Source organism: Palaemon carinicauda, chromosome 45 (genome assembly GCF_036898095.1).
Source record: "Palaemon carinicauda isolate YSFRI2023 chromosome 45, ASM3689809v2, whole genome shotgun sequence".
Taxonomy (NCBI): Eukaryota; Metazoa; Arthropoda; class Malacostraca; order Decapoda; family Palaemonidae; genus Palaemon; species Palaemon carinicauda.
In genome coordinates, this window is record NC_090769.1 from 549,834 (window position 1) to 572,506 (window position 22,673).

Consider the following 22,673-nt stretch of genomic DNA (forward strand, 5'->3'; position numbering starts at 1 on the left):
GGGAATAGTGGCCTTGATTGGATCAATACTCCTTCTACAACACCAATCGTAGAAAAGTGACCACTTTGATTGATAAGACAGCTGAAGAGGACTTATGGAGGTATGGCTAAAGCTACTACGCAATTGGTCTCGAAAAACCTATCTTACAGAGGTGGTGCTGGATAATCTCCATTCATGAAGAGAAAGGTAGTGGGTTGTGTTGTAAAACTTTTTCATGCGAGACTGTTGTAGAAGATTTAGCCACTCTTGAAGTTACGAGAAGTTCCAGAAGGTTCGAGGACCATTGCACATGGGGCCACCTTGGTACTACCAGTGTTACTAACATTTTCCAACTCCCTTACTTTGTTCAGAACCTGACGTATCAGGCTGAATGGGGGGAAAGGCGTAAAAGTCCAGCTCATCCCATTGGTGTTGGAATGTGTCCTCAAATACCGGTGACGGATCTGGGGCTGGAGAGCATTACACCGGGGAGTTTGTTGGTCAGATTAGTTGTAAATACATCCAGTGAAGTACAATGGGTTACCTATAGTCAATTTCTTTTAGCGATGCAGATTTGCACCAACTCGCAGCGGTGCCCTTTTAGCTCGGAAAAGTTTCCTGATCGCTGATTGGTTGGACGACATAATTCTAACCAATCAGTGATCAGGAAACTTTTCCGAGCTAAAAGGGCACCGCTGCGAGTCGGTGCAAATCTGCCTCAATAAAAGAAATGGACTACAGTGTGTTAGTCAACCGTGCATAGGCAATGGGAAGCGAGTTGGTAGGTTAGGAGTTGACCCACCTTAGAGCAGCAAGCATTCTTAATCATAAATATGGAGAACTGACTATACATAACACATTGTATAAAAATTGATACAGCTCCTTTCCTTAGAAATAGGAGTAAAATCCACTTAGGAAACTTTATGCAGTATTTTAAGCAGTACACCAGTTATTAGAATTATATGTAAAAACTGACAATGAACATGCAGTTTAAATTCAATTGAGTGTGATTACCCAAAATGCTCAACATATGTTGGCAATGACTGATGTAATGATAGCGACTCTGCATTACATTTCTTACTTATAAATCATTTTTTATCCAATATTTATACACAAAAATAATTAGGGAACAAATTCATCTAAAACATTTTAAATGAAAAAAATATATGCCATACACTTACATTAATCAGTATAAGACAGTCATAGTAACTGAGGACCAATTTAAATCAAACAAAGAACACAAAGTTTGTAGTGACCTTTTGAAGTTCTGAGAAGCGAGTTGCTGTTGCTTCAAATTCAGTCTTTAGTCTATCTGCTCTGACACGTCTTTCCTTGTCTCCACGTGCAAGTGGTTGCAACTCACGAAGCAAATCTGTTGTATCTTGAACTGCTTTACCAGCAACACTGTTGACTTGTGTTCTGTGAAAAAATTAAATTTTTAAAATGAAGCCTGATGAATGAATAAATATAGCGTACTGTACACTGAAATGAAAAAGTAATTACAGTATACCATACAGATAGTCTGGAGTCAGAAGCAAAGGACAATTTAATTATTTCAAAGTTACCATAGAAGAAAGTTAAGTAGATATGAGGCCAAACACATGTTCCAACTGTTTAATGTTTATCACCACATTAAATCCTGAAAACAAATTTCCTCATACTTTTTAATCTTGCCCCCTTCAGATCATTAACAGAGACAACACAATGCACACTTTTATGATTACTTCCTTTCAATCTTACCAACATTTATCTTATCTCTTCAGTCAAGTCTGTTTTACCATAAACCTTTCCAGTTTTACCATTCCTCATGGTAATCATATTTTAATCTTTTAATCTAGATTTACAGGGGCTTTTACTATCTATAATCAATATTCAAAACCTTTCAAGAGTTCATAGATATCTATTTTTACAACTGTCTTCCTTTTCCTTTATTTATAAGAAGTTTTCTTCATTTTATCTCCTCTACTTATCCCTGTTTATTTCTATAAGTGTACCCTCTTTGGCTTTTCTTCCTTTCCTCTTTTTCATTCTCTGTTACTGCACTCAATTCTCATACATTCTATTTGTTAATCTATAAATTCTTAATTTGACATCATATGCAAATGGGCTTCTTGCATTCTAATAAAATAAAGTTTCTTGTTAAGCTTGTACCTAATTCCAATCTCAATATCGCAGACAATTCTTTTCCATTGAATTACTGAATGATAAAATCCAGCTTCTTTTGTTAACCAATAGTTTAAAGTTCAAATTACTGTAATTTATTTCACAAAATAAAAATTATATTTTGATTATAAAATAAATTTTTGAATATACTTACCCGGTGAATATATAATAGCTGACGTCTCGGACGGCTCGACAGATACCAAAAACTCGCGAGCGATCGCCGTGAAGGTTGCGGGTGTGACCACCATCGCCGACTATCGGCCAGATACCGCATATACTTGTCAAGTTCTTCAGTTCTTCTCAGTCCGCTGGGTCTCTATCGGGGAGGAAGGGAGGGCCTTTAATTTATATATTCACCGGGTAAGTATATTCAAAAATTTATTTTATAATCAAAATATCATTTTTAAATATTAAACTTAGCCGGTGAATATATAATAGCTGATTCACACCCATGGTGGTGGGTAGAGACCAGTATTAATGCAATAAAGGCGTATATGCTCATGAGTTTTTGACAATTATATCATAAAAAAAACCCACTTAAATATAGGTACCTGGTAAGGAAGCTGACTCTGACGATTACTCTGCCTTATTAGTCCGCTTTCCTCACGAAGCCCAGCCATCCTCTCAGGATGCTGAAAGACTCCCAGGAGCTGTTATATCCAGGGCGACCACCCATACAACAGGACCTCATCAATACCCTTAATCTGGGTGCTCTCAAGAAACGACATTTGACCACCCGCCAAATCAAAAAGGATGCGAAAGACTTCCTAGTCTTCCGTACAACCCAAGACCAGATTAAAAACATTTCAAGAGAAGATTAAAAGGATATTGGGATTAAGGGAATGTAGTGGTAGAACCCTCACCCACTACTGCACTCGCTGCAACGAATGGACCCAGGGTGTAGCAGTCCTCATAAAGAGTCTGGACGTCTTTTAAGTAAAATGAAGCGAACACCGACTTGCTCCTCCAAAAGGTCGCGTCCATAATACTTCGCAGAGACCTGTTTTGCTTAAAAGCCACCGAAGTTGCTATCGCTCTCACTTCGTGCGTCTTGACCTTAAGTAAACAACGATCTTTCTCACTTAAATGAGAATGTGCCTCCCGGATTAAAAATCTAATAAAGTACGATAAAGCATTTTTAGACATGGGCAATGAGGGCTTCTTAACGGAGCACCATAAGGCCTCAGAACCACCTCGTAAAGGTCTAGTACGAGCTAAATAAAACTTAAGAGCTCTAACTGGGCACAGTACTCTTTCAACCTCGTTGCCTACGATTTCTGACAGGCAAGGTATATCAAAAGATTTAGGCCAAGGACGAGAAGGCAGTTCATTCTTGGCCAAAAAACCAAGTTGAAGCGAACATGTGGCTTTATCTGTAGAGAAGCCGATGTTTTTACTAAAGGCATGGATCTCACTGACCCTTTTAGCCGAAGCCAAGCACACCAAAAAAAGCGTCTTTAGGGTGAGATCCTTCAGGGAGGCTGAATGCAATGGCTCAAACCTGTCGGACATTAGGAACCTTAGGACCACATCTAAGTTCCAAGCAGGAGTTGACATACGACGCTCCTTAGAGGTCTCGAAGGACTTAAGGAGATCTTGGAGATCTTTATTATTTGACAGATCCAAGCCTCTATGTCTGAACACAGAAGCCAACATGCTCCTGTAGCCCTTAATAGTGGGAGCAGAGAGGGAGCGAACATTTCTCAGATGCAGGAGAAAGTCTGCAATTTGGGCTACAGAGGTACTGGAAGAGGAAATAGAGGATGACTTGCACCACTCTCTAAAGACCTCCCACTTCGACTGGTACACCTTGATAGTAGATGATCTCCTAGCCCTCGCGATCGCTCTGGCTGCCTCCTTCGAAAATCCTCGAGCACTTGAGAGTCTTTCGATAGTCTGAAGGCAGTCAGACGAAGCGCGGGGAGGCTTTGATGAAGACTCCTTACGTGGGGCTGCCGTAAGAGATCCATCCTTAAAGGTAGACTCCTTGGAACGTCTACCAGCCATTGAAGTACCTCTGTGAACCACTCTCTCGCGGGCCAGAGGGGAGCAACCAACGTCAACCTTGTCCCTTCGTGAGAGGCGAACTTCTGCAGAACCCTGTTGATGATCTTGAACGGCGGGAATGCGTAAGCGTCCATGTGAGACCAGTCCAGCAGAAAGGCATCTATGTGGGCCGCCTCTGGATCTGGGACTGGAGAGCAATAGGTCGGGAGCCTTTTGGTCAATGAGGTCGCAAAGAGGTCTATGGTGGGCTGACCCCAAGTCATCCAAAGACTCTTGCACACGTCCTTGTGGAGGGTCCATTCTGTGGGGATCACCTGACCTCTCCAACTGATACAGTCCGCCAAGATGTTCAATTTCCCCTGGACGAACCTTGTCAACAGTGAGATGCCTCGATCTTTTGACCAGATGAGGAGGTCCCTTGCGATGACGAACAGTGTGTGGAAGTGAGTGCCTCCTTGCTTGGAGATGTACGCCAAGGCTGTGGTGTTGTCCGCATTCACTTCTACCACTTTGTTTCGGAGAAGACTCTCGAAACTCGTCAAGGCCAAGTGAACAGCCAACAGCTCCTTGCAGTTGATGTGAAGGCTCCTCTGATCCGACGTCCAAAGACCCGAACATTCCAGACCGTCCAGAGTCGCTCCCCAACCCAAATCCGACGCGTCTGAGAATAACACGTGGTTTGGGTTCTTGACCGCCAGGGACAGACCCTCTCGAAGACCTATGTTGCTGTCCCACCAGTTCAGGCACGTCTTTATTGGTTCGGAGATCGGGATTGAGACAGCTTCCAAAGTCTTGTTCTTGTCCCAATGGGAGTCTAGATGGAACTGGAGAGGGTGAAGGTGAAGTCTCCCTAGAGAGATAAATTGTTCCAGGGATGACAGCGTCCCTAGGAGGCTCATCCAACTTCTCACTGAGCAACGGTCTTTTCTCAGCATGAGGCGGACTTTGAGCAAGGCTTGATCTGTCCTGGTGGCAGACGGAAAAGCCCGAAAAGCTAGACTGCGAATCTCCATCCCCAAATAGAGAATCGTTTGGGAGGGATTCAGCTGAGACTTCTCTAAGTTCACTAAGTCCCAACTCCTTTGCAAGATCCAACGTCCATTGAAGGTCCTGCAGACAGCGATGACGGGACGACGCTCTGAGCAGCCAGTCGTCCAGGTACAGGGAGGCTCGAATCCCCGATAAATGAAGAAATTTTGCCACATTTCTCATGAGCCTCGTAAAAACAAGAGGAGCAGGGCTGAGGCCGAAGCACAGTGCTCGGAATTGGTACACCACATTCCTGTATACAAACCTCAGATACGGTTGAGAATCCGGGTGTATAGGAATGTGGAAGTACGCATCCTGCAGGTCGAGAGAGACCATCCAGTCTCCCTCTCTGACCGCTGCTAGGACGGACTTCGTGGTCTCCATCGTAAATTTTGTTTTGACAACAAAAACGTTGAGCGCACTGACATCCAGCACTGGCCTCCAACCTCCTGTATGCTTTGGGACTAGGAAGAGACGGTTGTAAAATCCCGGTGATTGAAGGTCCGAGACTTTCAGCACCGCTCCCTACTCTAGCAACTGAGACACCTGCAGTTGTAGTGCCTGTCTCCTTGACTCCTCTCGATACCTGGGAGAGAGGTCTATAGGAACTTTTACCAGAGGAGGTCTCCGTACAAAAGGTATTTTGTACCCCTCCTTGAGCAACAACACAGACTCTCGGTCTGCACCCCTCTTCTCCCAGGCTTGCCAGAAGTTGTTCAGTCTGGCCCCTACCGCTGTCTGAGGACGTGGGCAGTCAGACTCTGCCACGGGAGGACTTGGATCCTCTCCTCTTGCCTCTTTTACTGTCGGCACGAGCGCCTCCCTTACTGGGGGCTCTGCCACGAAAGGGCGGGATAAACCTAGTTGCTGGGGTATCGAGCTTGGGTCTTACGACATAAGATGATGAAGGAGCAGCCTTGCGCGCCGACGTAGCTATCAGGTCGTGGGTATCCTTCTGCACCAGAGAAGCCGCAATATCCCTAATCAACTGCTGAGGAAACAAGGCAGATGACAACGAGGCAAAGAGAAGCTCCGACCTTTGGCAGGGAGTTACTCCTGCCGAAAGGAACGAGCAAAGAGTCTCCCTCTTCTTAAGGACTCCTACCGTAAAGGTAGCGGCGAGCTCATTAGAGCCATCACGAATAGCTTTGTCCATGCAGGACATAATAAGCACGGAAACATAACGGTCGGCCGAAGAGATCTTCCTGCTCAATGCTCCCAGCGACCAATCCAAGAAGTTAAAAACTTCGAAGGCCCTGTAAACCCCTTTGAGGAGATGATCAAGGTCCGAAGAGGACCAGTAAACTTTAGAGCGTCTCATGGCCAGGCGACGGGGAGAGTCTACGAGGCTTGAGAAGTCTCCCTGGGCAGAGGCAGGAACTCCCAAGCCGAGAACTTCTCCCGTGTCATACCAGACGCTCGCTCTAGAAGCCAGTTTAAAAGGGGGGAAAGCAAAGGCTGTCTTCCCCAAACTCCTCCTGGTGATCAACCAATCGCCTAGCAAACGCAAAGCTCTCTTAGAAGAGCGAGAGAGCACTAGCTTAGTAAACGACGGCGTCGAAGTAGCTAGGCCTAGCATAAACTCTGACGGAGGCGAACGAGGAGCAGCAGTTACAAAATGGTCAGGAAACAGATCCTTAAAAGTCAGCATGATCTTTTTAAAATCCAGAGAGGGCTGAGCAGCTTTAGGCTCCTCTCTGTCTGACAAAGTCCCCAAAGGAATATCAGTTGGAAGGGGATCAGCGACTTCCTCATCCGACGGAACTTCGTCCGACAACTGCCGAGTCTCATGTAAAGGAGAGACCTGCCGAGGCGGCAACGCTTGACAGGCAATGTCAACAAGCAAAGGAGCAGCAGTAGCAGAAGAGGAAGCGACGTCACGCCGCTGCTGAAAGGACTGAAATCCCTGTGACTGACCAACAACAACAGCTGAAGTTGATTGACGCTCGACGTCACATCGGAACTGCAATGACTGCATAGTCTGAGCAGGCAAAACAACCTCCGACTGCGGTGACTGACGCTCAACGTCACGTCGAGGCAACGGAGCCGGTCGGCGAACGTCAGTGCGGGGCTGCGGCGGCAGCAGCTGAACGTCAGTACGAGACTGCAGCAAGGGAGGATCCACGTCACGTGACTGACGTGAAAGACTACTGACATCGCGTTTCAAAGTACTAGAAACGTCAGCACTAACGTCAAACGGACGAGTGAATACTCGTTTGGGCGGCTGACGGCCAGAGTCTCGTTCAGCGCAATGGCGACTCAAAAGCAAAGGATCATCGCGAACCTGCTCAACGTCATACTCTTCCATAAGGGAGGCAAGCTTAGACTGCATGTCCCGCATGACAACACACTTCGGATCAACGGGAGTCGGAACGAGCCGTGACGTCGGAAACGTCTGCGTTGGCAAAACATTGCCTCTACCGTGACCCTCGGACCCCGTGTTACGCTTGCGCTTAATAGGCGAACAGTCTTCCGACGACTGCAAAAGGTCAGAGCTGTCCCAATGGCTACAGCCAGGACGCTGGACCTGTCCTGAAGGGACTGACTTTCGCTTCAAGGGTCTAGAAACCTTGCGCCAAGGTTTCTTGTGAGATAAGTCTTCAGAGGACGAGGAGAACACAGTCTCACCCGTCTTATGGTAAGGGCGATCTTGACGAGAAACGTCCGATACCAAAGAGGGAACGTCTGTACGTTGGTTAACGCCTCTCGTCCCCTTAAGTCCTACGACATTACTTCTCCCTGGTGCAGGGGAGCCTGAAAGAGGTCTCGGACTAGGGGAGCGACAAGCACGAACAGACGAACCCTCGGTCGCAACACTAAACACACTTTGCGCACTTATCACTTTATCACTACGATTTTCTGTTTTACCACTCTGACACTTCAACAACTTAACATCTGACATGAGTTGGTTACGGTCCGATGCTAAGGACTCAACTTTTTCGCCTAAAGCTTGAATTGCTAGAAACATATCCCGCATGGACGGTTCATGAGTGCTAGTAGGGGGTTCAGGAACAACTACTACAGGGGAAGGATTAGGTTCAGGGGCATGGGAGGAGGAAAATTCCAAAGACCTAGAGGAGCTTCTCCTCACCCTATCTCTCTCCAGCTTACGAGTATATTTGTCATACTCAAGCCAGTCGAATTCCGACAAGACCATGCACTCATCACACCGATCTCCTAATTGGCAGGATTTACCCCGGCAATTAGAACAAACGGTATGTGGGTCGATAGAGGCCTTGGGAAGACGTTTGTTGCAATCCCTCGCACACTTGCGATATTTAGGTTCAAGGATAGGAGAAGGGTCAGCCATATTGAACAATCAGAGAAAATCCAAGTCAAAACCAAAGTCATCAACAATAAACACCAGCCAAAAAAAAAAGGGTTTCAAGAGTTTAATTGAAGAAAAAACACCCGTCACAGCGAAAGCCAATAAACAACCAAAATAAAGTACTTCACCAAATAGGTCGAAAACTCAAGGTCATAAGCGAGCGGAACCAACTTGTCGACAAGACCGACAGAGAAGAACTGGAGAACTTGACAAGTATATGCGGTATCTGGCCGATAGTCGGCGCTGGTGGTCACACCCGCAACCTTCACGGCGATCGCTCGCGAGTTTTTGGTATCTGTCGAGCCGTCCGAGACGTCAGCTATTATATATTCACCGGCTAAGTTTAATATTTAAAATTCTAATAATTAAAACTAGGGTGATTTTTTTTCCCCATCTTGTAAGAAGATATCCCAGTTTCACAGTGGCCTTATTAATCTGTGACTGGAATTCCTCACTAATATTGAAATTTTATATCCTTTTGGCCATATATTATTTATTTGGCCCTATTTCAGAGGAAATAATCAAATATCAACTAATGTAGTTTTAAATATAAGCCTAGCCTCTTTTCTAAGCTACTACAGTATTCTTTACCACAGGAAAACTAATACACGAATTAAAAATAAGTATGTCTATACTTGAATTACAGTTGAACCGAATTCTGACTGGCTTATTTTCTCCAAGTTAAAATCAAAGCATAAACAAATCAATATTGAATTTGTAAAATTAGCAAGGCATGAATTCACCTCCATAAAACACATTTCAGCCACATTCATCTAGCCACAGTAGTAGTTATAATGTAAACTGTCTATCCACCAGGACAATCAATTGTTTAAAACCTGAGTAGGAATGAAATTTTACATTTGTTATGAAAATTTTGAATTCTAATGGAACAAATTTTATTCAGTTATTTACATTTTTCAAATTCAAGTTTTTCAAAAGATATTTATATTTCCAATATTCTTCTAGTGAGTAACAGTATGACCATGAGACAACACCCTAAATCATTGTAACAACAAACAATCTGCACTACGTACTAAAGAGAAATACGACACTTACATTCTATCTCGCAGCTGTTGATTGTCTGACCCTGTCCCTACTTGCTTTAACATACGATCCAAGGATGAGGTGGAGTTATTTACAGTGAAGAGACAAGTTGTTATCTTTTCACAGCGCTGTTGAGAAAAATTGCTCATGATATCAAGAAAATTCTACAAACAATTATTTTTACTAATATTACAAATACAATACTCAACTATCAAAATTTGCATACAGTACTGTACTTTCATAAACAACGACCTACTCTGAAATAAGAAAAAATTTAATAAAATATAATTTACATAACAAAAACACATCAAAATGCTTCACTAGAAACAAAATGTCAAACACAGCACATCTATGGTAGGTAAACATGAACTTATATCAAGGTATCAAACAATCACATTTACCAACACTTTGTAATAGCATCCTACCAAACTTTCACGGAATATGCAATATTTGTACAATAAAAAAAAGGATCTTTAATAATTAAATTAGTGTAAATTGTATGATTCCACATAAATGCTGGCTACTACTATAATAAGTTTTGCATTCCAAAACTAAAAAAAATATATAAAAAAAAACCTACCCTTTTTCTAAGTTATAAACCGTCCAATTTTTTACATAGCAAATCCCTTAGTACTTTATTGCTTTACCTTACTTTTAGTCTTGTGACCAAAGAGGGTATTTATTGTATCAACTGTAATTTTGGGTGAAGCAGTATTAAATCCATTTCATTATTTATGCACCAAATTCTTTGGGTTTTTTTTACTATAGAGCAACAACAGCAAACTACAGGGGTTTCTAATGATTTTGTATTTGATTTACAAGTCTTTCCTTTCTATATCCCAACAGAAATAAAATGTGAAGTATAGCCAGAATTTGTAAGAAAAATTATCTTTGCATCAATTAATCTCAAGATGATTTGTATTAATTTTCTATGCAAACATCCATGAAATACTGAATCTTACAACCATATTCAACATCATTAATTAAGAAGAGTTTGCTATCTTAATGAATCTTTTGCAAACTTATTTTCACGATCCCCAGTTGAATATTTCCTTTATTTTTTTACCTGCACTTCAACACCAAAGCATACATGCTGTCATTTCAGTTGCTAAAAAGATACATTATTTTTTAAAAGTAGAGTCATTAGACTTTATTCAAAAATTTATATTAATCCTTGAAAATTATGAACAGTTACATTAGTGAACTATTCATTGTAGAAGTTCCCAAAAAGTTATATAGAAGTTACATATTTGTAAATCTGTTGTACAATGGGGAAAAAAATAAAAGAGTGCTCAAGTTTCCATTGCCAAACAGTATGCTCCTATTTCAACAGCTGTATATAAGCAAACACCTAAAAATTTATATTGTAACTTGCATTTAATAGGCTCCAGTGGAGTACTACACATGCACAGTAATTGGTTGTTAAATGCAGTTGCAACAGTGCCAATGAAAACAGGCCAAACAATATTCAATTTATCATAACTCTACAGAAACAGCAATGTCTAACACAATTGGAAACCTAGATGTAATTAAAGGAGAAAAATTGAAGATATAAAGATAATTTTACATTTCTTGGGATTTTCTTCTGTACCTTACTAGCCCAATTAATTCCAAGTTCATTGGTATATTGACATATCTTATTGTAAGGTATATAATGACTGTTTTCATACACAATATTTTAACTAAGTATTTGTTGAAAAATGTTATTTTTATTAATAAAATAAATTTTTGAATATACTTACCCGATAATCATGTAGCTGTCAACTCCGTTGCCCGACAGAATTCTATGGAGGGATACGCCAGCTATCACAATACTAGAAGGGGGTGTACTTACCAGCGCCACCTGTGGCCAGGTACTCAATCATTTGTTGTTGACACCTCCTCAATTATTCCTCGGTCCACTGGTTCTCTCTGGGGAGGAAAGGGAGGGTCGATTAAATCATGATTATCGGGTAAGTATATTCAAAAATTTATTTTATTAATAAAAATAACATTTTTCAATATTAAACTTACCCGATAATCATGTAGCTGATTCACACCCAGGGAGGTGGGTGAAAACCAGTGTACAAGATTAAAGGATAGCTAAGTATCCCATATTTCATATAACAGTTATCTCAAATAACAATGAAATAATAAGTACCTGGTAAGGAAGTCGAATAGAACCGTTACTCTGCCTCTTTATTTAAAGTTCGTCTTCCTTACTGAGCGCAGCGTTCCTCTTGGAGGCTGAATCAACCCAAAGGTGCCAAAGTACACGGGGTTGCAACCCCTACTAAAGGACCTCTACCAAACCTTTAACCCAGGCGCTTCTCAAGAATGAATAGACCACCCGCCAAATCCAAGGATGCGGAAGGCTTCTTAGCCTACCGTAACAACCATAAAAAACAACAATAAAAGTATTCAAGAGAAAGGTTAAAAAAGGTTATGGGATTAAGGGAATGTAGTGGCTGAGCCCTCACCTACTACTGCACTCGCTGCTACGAATGGTCCCAGGGTGTAGCAGTTCTCGTAAAGAGACTGGACATCTTTCAGATAAAATGATGCAAACACTGACTTGCTCCTCCAATAGGTTGCATCCATTATGCTCTGCAGAGAACGGTTTTTATTAAAGGCCAACGAAGTAGCTACAGCTCTTACTTCGTGGGTCCTTACCTTCAGCAATGCAAGGTCTTCCTCCTTTAAGTGAGAATGTGCTTCTCTGATCAGAAGCCTTATATAGTACGAAAGCCCATTCTTGGACATGGGTCTCGAGGGTTTCTTGATGGCACACCATAAGGCTTCTGACTGTCCTCGAATAGGTTTAGACCTCTTCAGATAATATTTGAGAGCTCTGACAGGGCAAAGAACTCTCTCTAGTTCGTTACCTACCATGTTGGAGAGGCTAGGTATTTCGAACGATCTAGGCCAAGGACGTGAAGGAAGCTCGTTCTTTGCTAGGAATCCAAGCTGAAAAGAACATGTTGCAGATTCGGTTGTGAAACCAATGTTCTTGCTGAAGGCATGAACCTCACTGACTCTCTTAGCTGTTGCAAGGCAAACGAGAAAAACAGTCTTGAGGGTAAGATCCTTGAAGGAAGCTGACTGGAGAGGTTCGAACCTAGATGTCATAAGGAACCTTAAGACTACGTCTAGATTCCAGCCTGGAGTGGAAAGACGACGTTCTTTAGACGTCTCAAAAGACTTGAGAATGTCTTGAAGGTCCTTGTTGGAAGACAGGTCCAAACCCCTGTGACGGAGAACTGAGGCCAACATGTTCCTATATCCTTTAATCGTAGGTGTTGAAAGGGATCTCTCATTCCTAAGATGAAGAAGGAAGTCAGCTATTTGGATCACAGAGGTATTGGTAGAGGATATTGAATTGGCTCTACACCAGCTTCGGAAGACCTCCCACTTAGACTGGTAGACTCTACGAGTGGAAATTCTTCTAGCTCTGGCAATCGCACTGGCTGCCTCCTTCGAAAAGCCTCTAGCTCTAGCGAATCTTTCGACAGTCTGAAGGCAGTCAGCCGAAGAGCGTGGAGGTTTGGATGCAACCTGTCTACGTGTGGTTGACGTAGAAGGTCCACTCTTAGAGGTAGAGTCCTGGGGAAGTCGACTAGCCATTGAAGTACCTCTGTGTACCATTCTCTTGCAGGCCAAAGGGGAGCAACCAGCGTCAGCCGTGTCCCTTCGTGCGAGACGAATTTCTGCAGAACTTTGTTGATTATCTTGAACGGAGGGAATGCGTACAGGTCGAGATGGGACCAGTTCAGAAGAAAAGCATCCACATGAACCGCTGCAGGGTCTGGAACAGGGGAACAATAAAGCGGAAGTCTCTTGGTTATGGAGGTGGCAAACAGATCTATGGTAGGTTGACCCCACAAGGTCCAAAGTCTGTTGCACACACTCTTGTGGAGGGTCCATTCCGTGGGAATGACCTGATTCCTTCTGCTGAGGCGATCCGCTGAAACATTCATATCGCCCTGGATGAACCTCGTGACCAGAGTGAGGTTTAGACCTCTTGACCAAATGAGGAGGTCCCTTGCGATCTCGTAAAGGCTCCTCGAATGGGTCCCTCCTTGCTTGGAGATGTAAGCCAAGGCTGTGGTGTTGTCTGAATTCACCTCCACCACTTTGCCTAGCAGGAGGGACTTGAAGTTCAACAGGGCTAGATGAACTGCTAACAGTTCCTTGCAGTTGATGTGGAGTAATCCTTGTTCCTTGTTCCATACTCCTGAGCATTCCCGTCCGTCCAAGGTCGCACCCCAGCCCGAGTCCGATGCATCTGAGAAGAGATGAAGATTGGGGGTCTGGATGGCCAATGATAGACCCTCCTTGAGAAGGAGATTGTGCTTCCACCACAGGAGAGTGGTCTTCATCTCTTGGTTGATAGGGATAGAGACTGCTTCTAGAGTCGAGCCCTTGTCCCAATGAGCAGCAAGATGGAATTGAAGAGGGCGGAGGTGGAGTCTCCCTAGCTCGACAAACAGGGCCAGTGATGAGAGGGTCCCTGTGAGACTCATCCACTGTCTCACTGAGCAATTGCTCCTCTTCAGCATGCTCATGATGCACTCTAGGGCTTGGTTTATCCTGGGGGCCGATGGAAAAGCCCGAAAATCCTGACTCTGAATCTCCATTCCCAGGTACACAATGGATTGGGAGGGAATGAGTTGAGATTTCTCTATATTGACTAATAGACCTAGGTCTCTGATTAAATCTAAAGTCCAATTGAGGTTCTCCAGACAACGACGACTCGTGGAGGCTCTCAACAGCCAGTCGTCTAGGTAGAGGGAGGCTCTGATGTTCGATAAGTGTAGGAATTTCGCTACATTCCTCATCAGATGAGTAAAGACCATAGGAGCTGTGCTTAGGCCAAAACACAGGGCTTGGAACTGATAGACAACCTTTCCGAAAACGAATCTCAGGAAAGGTTGGGAGTCTGGATGAATGGGAACGTGAAAGTATGCATCTTTCAAGTCCAACGAGACCATCCAGTCCTCCTGTCTGACCGCTGCTAAGACCGACTTGGTCGTCTCCATCGTGAACGTCTGCTTGGTGACATACTCGTTGAGAGAGCTGACGTCCAGCACCGGTCTCCAACCTCCTGTCTTCTTGGCCACAAGAAAGAGACTGTTGTAGAAGCCCGGGGATTGATGGTCCCGGACTATAACCACTGCCTTCTTCTGCACAAGTAGCGACACCTCCTGTTGCAATGCTAGCCTCTTGTCCTCTTCTTTGTAGTTGGGAGAGAGGTTGATGGGCGATGTGGTCAGAGGTGGTTTGAGGCAGAATGGAATCCTGTAACCGTACCTCAGCCAACTGACAGACTGTGCGTCTGCACCTCTCTTCTCCCAGGCTCGCCAGAAGATCTTGAGTCTGGCTCCTACTGTTGTCTGGAGAATCTGAGAGTCAGTTCTTTCCCTTAGAAGTCCTGGATCCTTTCCTAGACTTGCTCCTGTGAGAGTCTGGACGGGAGCTTCCTCGGCTGGGGGCTCTACCACGAAAGGGCGGTATGAACCTCGTAGCCGGGGTATCAGCCACTGGGGAGCGATAAGTCTTGGGGACTGAGGTGGCAACCTTAGACTTACGAGCCGATGAGGCTACAAGATCGTGCGTGTCCTTTTGTATCAGGGCAGCCGACAAGTCCTTAACTAGCTCCTCGGGAAAGAGGAACTTTGAGAGTGGAGCAAAAAGGAGTTGTGACCGTTGGCACGGTGTAATGCTGGCGGAAAGGAAGGTACACAGTTGTTCCCTTTTCTTCAACACCCCTGATACAAATAACGACGCTAGCTCACCCGATCCATCTCTGATGGCCTTATCCATGCAGGACATTATTAGCATGGCAGAATCTTTGTCCGCAGGAGAGGTTTTCTTGCTGAGGGCTCCCAGGCACCAGTCGAGAAAGTTGAACATCTCAAATGCTCTGAACAACCCTTTCAGAAAATGATCCAGGTCTGAGAAGGTCCAACAAACCTTCGAGCGTCTCATAGCAGTTCTCCGAGGCGAGTCCACCAGACTTGAGAAGTCAGCCTGGGCAGAGGCAGGTACTCCCAAGCCTGGTGCTTCCCCTGTGGCATACCAAACGCAACCTTTCGAAGCGAGCTTCGTTGGAGGGAACATGAAGGAAGTCTTGCCAAGGTGTTGTTTAGACTGCAGCCACTCCCCTAAGATCCTTAAAGCCCTCTTGGAGGATCTAGCTAGGACAAGCTTAGTATAGTTGGACTTAGCTTGTTGTACGCCCAGCGAAAACTCAGATGGTGGAGAGCGGGGAATAGCAGAGACGAAGTGGTCTGGGTAAATCTCCCTGAGTAGAGCCAAGACCTTACGAAAATCAATCGACAATGGAGAAAGCTTAGATTCGTCCACGTCTGATGAGGGATCAAGGTGTGCCTCCTCATCATCCGACACCTCATCAGCAGAGGGTAGCGAAGCGATCGGACCAGAATGCTGAACCGCAGAGTCAGAACGGGTAGGAACAATAACAGAGGTTTCCTCTTCCAGTAACTGTTGAGGGAAAACCTGAGGCTCAGACTGCAAAGGCTGAACAACAGACGAAGCAGAAGGCAGGCGCATGGGTGAAGGAGGTTGACTCCTAGCAAGAGAGGTTGAACCCAAGGATTGCACAAGCTGAGCGGAGGACGGAGGCGGAGTAGTCCGTTCCTGTTCCTGTGAGATGAGCGGAGCATGATGAGGTTGAGGCTGCGCAGAACAAGGTAAAGTTCTCGCAAGCTGAGGCTCCTGAGGCGCAAGTCCAGGGTGTAGAGGAGCTTGCCTTGAGGAGGGTTGAGCTCGCTGCAGCGATGGTTGAGCAGACAGACTCACGGAGGGGAGAGGTTGTTGTACCCCAACCGAGAGTTGCACCACTGGTGGAGCAGCAAGGGGAGGCGGAGGAAGAGTGGAATAACTCTCCTGATCCCAAAGCAAGGGTTGCCTTAAAGAAGGCTGAGGCTGAACACCACTGGGAACAGCGAACTCCGAAAGTGGCTCAACATAGTACGCCTGGCAGATGGTGCTGCGACCAGGCGGAGCAAGTGCAGGCTGGGAGAGCACAGGCGGAGCGAGAACAGGCGGAGGGAGTGTAGGCGGAGGAGGAGGTGCAACACTCTCAGCCCGACACTCACGCATCAAGTCCGAAAGCTGAGCTTGCATGGACTGAAGCAGGGTCCACTTGGGATCGGCAGAAACGATAACAGACTGAGGTAAAGTCACAGTCGGGCTCTGTTTTGGCAGAACCTTACTCCTCTTGGGCGGAGTACAGTCGACAGATGACTGAGGCGAGTCAGAGCTGAGCCAATGACTGCAACCTGGCTGAGCACTCGCGGACTGGACTCAACGTTTAAGCGGTCTCGAGACCTGAGACCAACGTTTCTTCCCTGCTAGTTGATCAGCGGACGAGAATAAGACGGGCTCAATCGTCTGCAGGTGGGAGTGACGGTCTAAGGAAGACACGCCCGCAACCACCGAGGATAGTTCTGTGCGCCTAACAAGGCCTGTCGAATCCTTAAGCCCTTCGACATTGCTTCTCCCCTGGGCATGGGAGCTTGCAAGAGGTCCCGGACTGGGAGGACGACTGGCTCGCACAGAAAAATCCTCACGCACCACACTGGCACCACTAGCACTTGGCACTGCACCGACACTAGCACTCGTCACAGCACTGGCACTATTTCCACCCACTGCACTCTTGACCTTCAGTTCTTTAACCTCGGCCATCAGAGACTTATGGTCACTTACCACTGATTCTACTTTATCGCCTAAAGCCTGAATAGCACGTAAAACAATTGACATATCAGGCGGAGGGCACACAGTAGGTTCGGGGGTAGCCACTACAGGGGTAGGAAAAGGTAGGGGATCATGAGGTGAGGAAAACATAGAAGAGTGAGAAGAACTTCTCCTAACTCTACCTCTCTCTAACTTAGATGAATATTTTAAAAGACGGACAAATTCCAATTCCGAAAGTCCGGCGCATTCCTCACATCGATTTTCTAATAGACAGGGCCTGTCCCTACAGTCAGAACAAGCGGTGTGAGGATCTACCGAGGCCTTCGGAATACGCCTATTGCAAGACCTACATCGTCTATGGGAGGGGGCTTGCGAAACGTCAGACATCTTGTTTCAAAGAGTTAGCCAAAGGGTGATCCAAAAACAAGCAAAATTCGTTAACCGTTATATCAGTATTATATAAAAGCTATCTAGCTAATATAAAAAGGATTCCAGTAAAGCGACAGCCGTTAATCTGAGAGAATACTTCACCAAATATCCGTGAATAAACTCGAAGACCATAAGCGTATCCCAGAACGTCTAGCCGGAAGCACGACAGAGGAATAATTGAGGAGGTGTCAACAACAAATGATTGAGTACCTGGCCACAGGTGGCGCTGGTAAGTACACCCCCTTCTAGTATTGTGATAGCTGGCGTATCCCTCCATAGAATTCTGTCGGGCAACGGAGTTGACAGCTACATGATTATCGGGTAAGTTTAATATTGAAAAAAAAAAATTGATGAATATGCATATAAAAAAAATACAATGCCCTAGATGTTTTTCATTAAATGGAAATCAAGATGGCTTTAGCATCATGTAACAATTATATTCAAGCTTTTATTCTTGTTTATATTTCAATTTTTATTTTAGTATTTATTCATCTATTACTGGAACTACGAGTGAATATTAACATATACTGTATTAAAAGAACAAAAACCCTTAAATTATCTGCTTTGAATTCACTGTTGAGCATTAGCAATTGTACGAAATTATTCAAGTAAATTCATTTTAGATTTATTATAAAACTGACTTTTACAAATGGAATTCATGATCTTCATAAAATCTATGGAGGTGGAAAAGTTTGAATCATTTCAATTTGGAATTTGCCTGCCATATCCAATTATCTGCATTACAAGGAAAGTTAATAAGTATGACAAGGTTTGATTGAAGTAAGTTTGTTATTGAAAATAAGCAAGACTTCTTTCTGAAGAAATACAATACAAAAAAGAAAAGCAGCTTAATTATCCTTATGATTTAGACACCAAATTGTAGAGTACTGTAAAGCACTTGTTTTGATAATTACTGTACCACTTTCAATGAAAATGAAAAAAAAACCTTGAATGCAATAGTAATAACACATACTGTAGTACTGTATAGTACAAGATATATAGCCTGATTAATAAAAAAAAAAAAAAGCAAATAGCAAAACAAATACATAGGTACAGTACTGTGCTAGATACTTAAATTTAATCCTACAACTTTGAAAACATACCTGAAAGAATTCGGTGACTGTATTGCGTGGGGCAAATCCCACTTCTGAATCGTGTGTTCCATAGGAATGCGGCCTTTGATTGTCATCACTTCTAAGTCTTGAATATTCTGAAGATGCCATCCTTCACCTAAAAAAAAAATACATTTCAGTTTCCAAACTAAAAATAATAGTGGTAATGGAAGGCAGAGCTTAGATTCTATACAATAGAACATTCCTACCTTGGGTATATCTTCCCCTAACAATGCTCTTATACAGTATGATGCATAGCACTTTTAAACAATTTCTGGGGTTAATGTGCTATGTGGTTTCCAAGGACTTCCCTGTTAAGTCTAGAACAGGGAATCAAAAACATGAATTTACCACAGAAATTGCTCTTGGGCTGGTGTTTCAATCTGCAAAGCACAAGCTCGATGAGTATGAGGGAGACACACAGGTTCAGGCTCTACTGAATCTGTCACAGAATGTCAATACTCAAAATCATCTGGTACCCAAAGATAAGTCATCACCGAGAACCAATACTGCTACAGGAGACAATACTATCTTAAGGACTTCTTTGGAACCTTATTTTCACCTGTTCCCATCTGAATATTTCCTTTATTTGTTTTTACCTTCACTCTAGCACTAATGCATACATGCCACAGTATGTTAGTTCAGTTTCTAGAAGAGATGATCTTTATAAAATGTAGATTCATGAAATGCTTTTCAAAAAATTTATATTCAACCCTTGAAAATTACAGAACAGTTGCTCTAGTGAACTATTCATTTTAGAAGCTCCCAAAAAGTTATATATAAGTTATGACAAACTTATAACAGAGTTTGTATTTTTCCTAACATACAAACCCAAATTCTTTACTATAGGAGATATTCTAGCGCGAGCTGGAAAATACGGCAGAAAAACCTTAACAAGGTTGTTAACGACCGGGCAGGTAATTACCCACCTGTCAGTGGTGGGGGACCGCCGGTTGGTAGCTGCTGTTTACCTTCAATCGGATTCTAGCTAGGACTATCCTAGGGGGCAGTGATGGAGGGAAGATTTGTGTAAAGAATTCGGGTTTGTGTTAGGAAAAATACAAACTCTGTTATAAGTTTGTCATTTGTTCCTACACTTGATACAAACCCTCATTCTTTACTATAGGAGACTTAGTCTTGAGGCCAGGGTGGCCAAGGAATTCCCTATTCCTAGGGAAGATAGTCCTCAGACTAGACTATTTTGACGTAACAATCTTCCGTTAATCATCTTCTTTGTAGATCTCCATAATCTCAGCACGACTGAAGGTTTGTAGCTTCGAGGAAACAAATGTTTCAGGATGAAGTGGGTCAGGAACATTCGACTCGGACCCCTTTAAACTTAGGATTCCCCCGACCTTGCAAAGGGGAAACCTCGTGACCACGAGTATAACTTATACCCTGTGAGAGGAATCAGATGAGTTGCATACCTTATTTCCATTGGCAAGTCCAGCTGAAACTGGATACAGACTAGGATACCCACATGGGAGGGAGAAGGAGACGAAGAAGATAGATGGATGTCGTTCTTAAAACCTAGTGTAACCCAGTATCCTCAGCCAATGGTTACTGTCCCCTGAAAGGGCGTAAGGTAGCTACAGCACCCGTTGACCTGGCACAATAGGCCCTATAGAAAGGGTGTCTAGAGACCTATGTGTCACGTCGCTCAAATAGCGAGCGGTGAATGTAGATTGCCGTTTCCAGACCACAGCACTTAAGACCTGGGAGACTGAGAAATTTCTCTTAAATGCCAGTGAGGCAGCCACTCCCCTAACTCGATGGGCTCTGTGTTGTGCTGCTTCTGGGTCTCCATGAAAAGACCTCGCAATAACTTTCTTGAGCCAGAAAGGGATGGTGTTGTGAGAGGTTCTCTTCTTTACCTTGTTGATACTAAGGAAGAGATGACAGAGACGTGGTCTGAAAGGTCTGGTGCGCTTCAGATATTTCTTTAGCACCCTGACTGGCCATAGTAACGACTGGTCTGTATCCTGTGTTACCTTATTGAGGCTGGAAAACTGAAATTCTCGAAATTTCTCATCGGTAGATGAAGGATTACGAGTCTAGCCACCAAGCCTGGTACGAAGTTGCGAGATACTCTTCCCCCCCCCCATCCCTTAGAATGGGTGACGACGTAAGACGGACCATGTAGCTCACCGACCCTTTTAGCCGAGGACATAGGTACGAGGAAGACGGTCTTAAGGTTCAGAAAGTAGCCTGAGACCCTTCAGGGAACGTAAGACACATCTCATGGTGATGGTCTAATCTCAACTGGGGGGCAAGATCACTCAAAATCCTGAATCAACCAAGGTGATGTCTTCTGAGGCGGAGAGGTCAACCCCTTCTCAGTCTACAGATGAGGCTCAAGGCTGAGTGATAGCCCTTAATCACAGAGACTAAGAGGAGCTTTTCCTCACTGATGTACAAAAGGAAGTCTGGTAACTACCGATTCCTTCCTTTTGAGAACCCAATTGCTCCACATGGTCTCTGTTGTAGCGGTTAAGAAGTCCATTGTCTTGGCCCCAGCAGTTAGGACTTCCTGTAGGGACTGCCTGGAGTCTTGGTTTGACAAGTCCTTGTGGCTCGCGAGGTAGCCGACTGTACCAGACCACGTGTCAAGCCAGAAGGGACATTGAAGTCGATTCCATTGCCGAGGCTTCTGACTGAGAAGAGCCTGGAAGAGTAGTGTGTCTCTGTGAGGATTAGCTTGGTGTGAGCCTCGCCGTGAGGGGATCCAAGATCAGAGGAGAAGTGTTGACGTCTCTGATCTCGGCGAACAGACCAGGTTTAAAGGTTTAAATGTCGCTCAAGAATGGCAGAGGCAAGGGACAGTGACATTGCACTAGCAGTTAGGACAATGCCCTAGAGACTGACCATATATTATATGGTAAACGACCAAGCTTCCTCTCCATACCAGCTAGGACCAAGGAGGGCCAGGCAGTGGCTGCTGATGACTCGGCAGATAGATCTATAGGCTCCCCCAACCCCAACTTTAGCTCACAAGGATGGTAAGGTGTGCAGGCACTAATGGCACTAACGAGTCTGAGCAGGACTCGAACCCCAGACTGTCAAACACCAGTCAGAGACGTTACCAATCAGGCCACAGCCAGAAGATCAATTCTGGTCTTAGGGTTTGGGGTGGACGACATAGCCTGTCTAAGGCTGGAGCGTCAAGAGGTCGAGGAGACAGATGCAAATCGCTGAGGCATGAGATATTACACATAGTTCTTAGAGTCCTTAAATAGGAGGATTCCAAGTCCCTCGACGGCAGCTCTCCCGAGGAATCCTCAGGCTGCGCTAATTCCTCGTGTGTATTACAGGTCAAGTGGAGACGCGAGTAGCAGACAAACCTTGTCTTTCCCGTTGCATCTTTCTTACCTCAAGGGGAAGGACGGTAGAAGTCGGAGTGTCTGGAGGTAATGGCGAAGACCGTTGACGAGAGTCGGAAGACTCTGTCATAAGAGTAAAACTCTTGATGACGATGGTTCTTAAAACCTAGTGTAACCCAGAATCCTCAACCAATGGTTACTGTCCCCTGAAAGGGCGTAAGGTAGTAACAGCATCTGTTGACCTGTCACAATAGGCCCTATAAAAAGGGTGTCTAGAGACCTATGTGTCACGTCGCTCAAATAGGGAGCAGTGAATGCAGATTGGCGTTTCCAGACCCCAACACTAAGACTTGGGAGACTGAGAAAAATCTCTTAAACGCCAGAGAGGCAGCCACTCCCCTAACTTGATGGGCTCTGGGTTGTGCTGCCTCTGGGTTTCCGTGAAAAGACCTCGCAATAACTTTCTTAAGTCAGAAAGAAATGGTGTTGCGAGAGATTCTCTTCTTTACTCTGTTGGAACAAGGAAGAGATGACGGAGACGTGGTCTGAAAAGTCTGGCGCGCC

The 22,673-nt window shown here is 44.4% G+C and overlaps 1 protein-coding gene across 1 annotated transcript in view; it reads right to left on the reverse strand.

Moving 5' to 3' along the window:
• LOC137634600 (syntaxin-7-like) overlaps nucleotides 1–22,673 on the reverse strand; it is a 56,628-nt gene that overhangs the window by 18,083 nt on the left and 15,872 nt on the right. The window contains exons 2-4 of the mRNA XM_068367053.1: nucleotides 18,781–18,907; nucleotides 9,563–9,678; nucleotides 1,236–1,398 (exon numbers count right to left, since the gene is read on the reverse strand). Coding sequence (XP_068223154.1) covers nucleotides 1,236–1,398; nucleotides 9,563–9,678; nucleotides 18,781–18,900 — 399 coding nt within the window. The 5' untranslated portion in view covers nucleotides 18,901–18,907. The remainder of the gene's footprint in view (nucleotides 1–1,235; nucleotides 1,399–9,562; nucleotides 9,679–18,780; nucleotides 18,908–22,673) is intronic.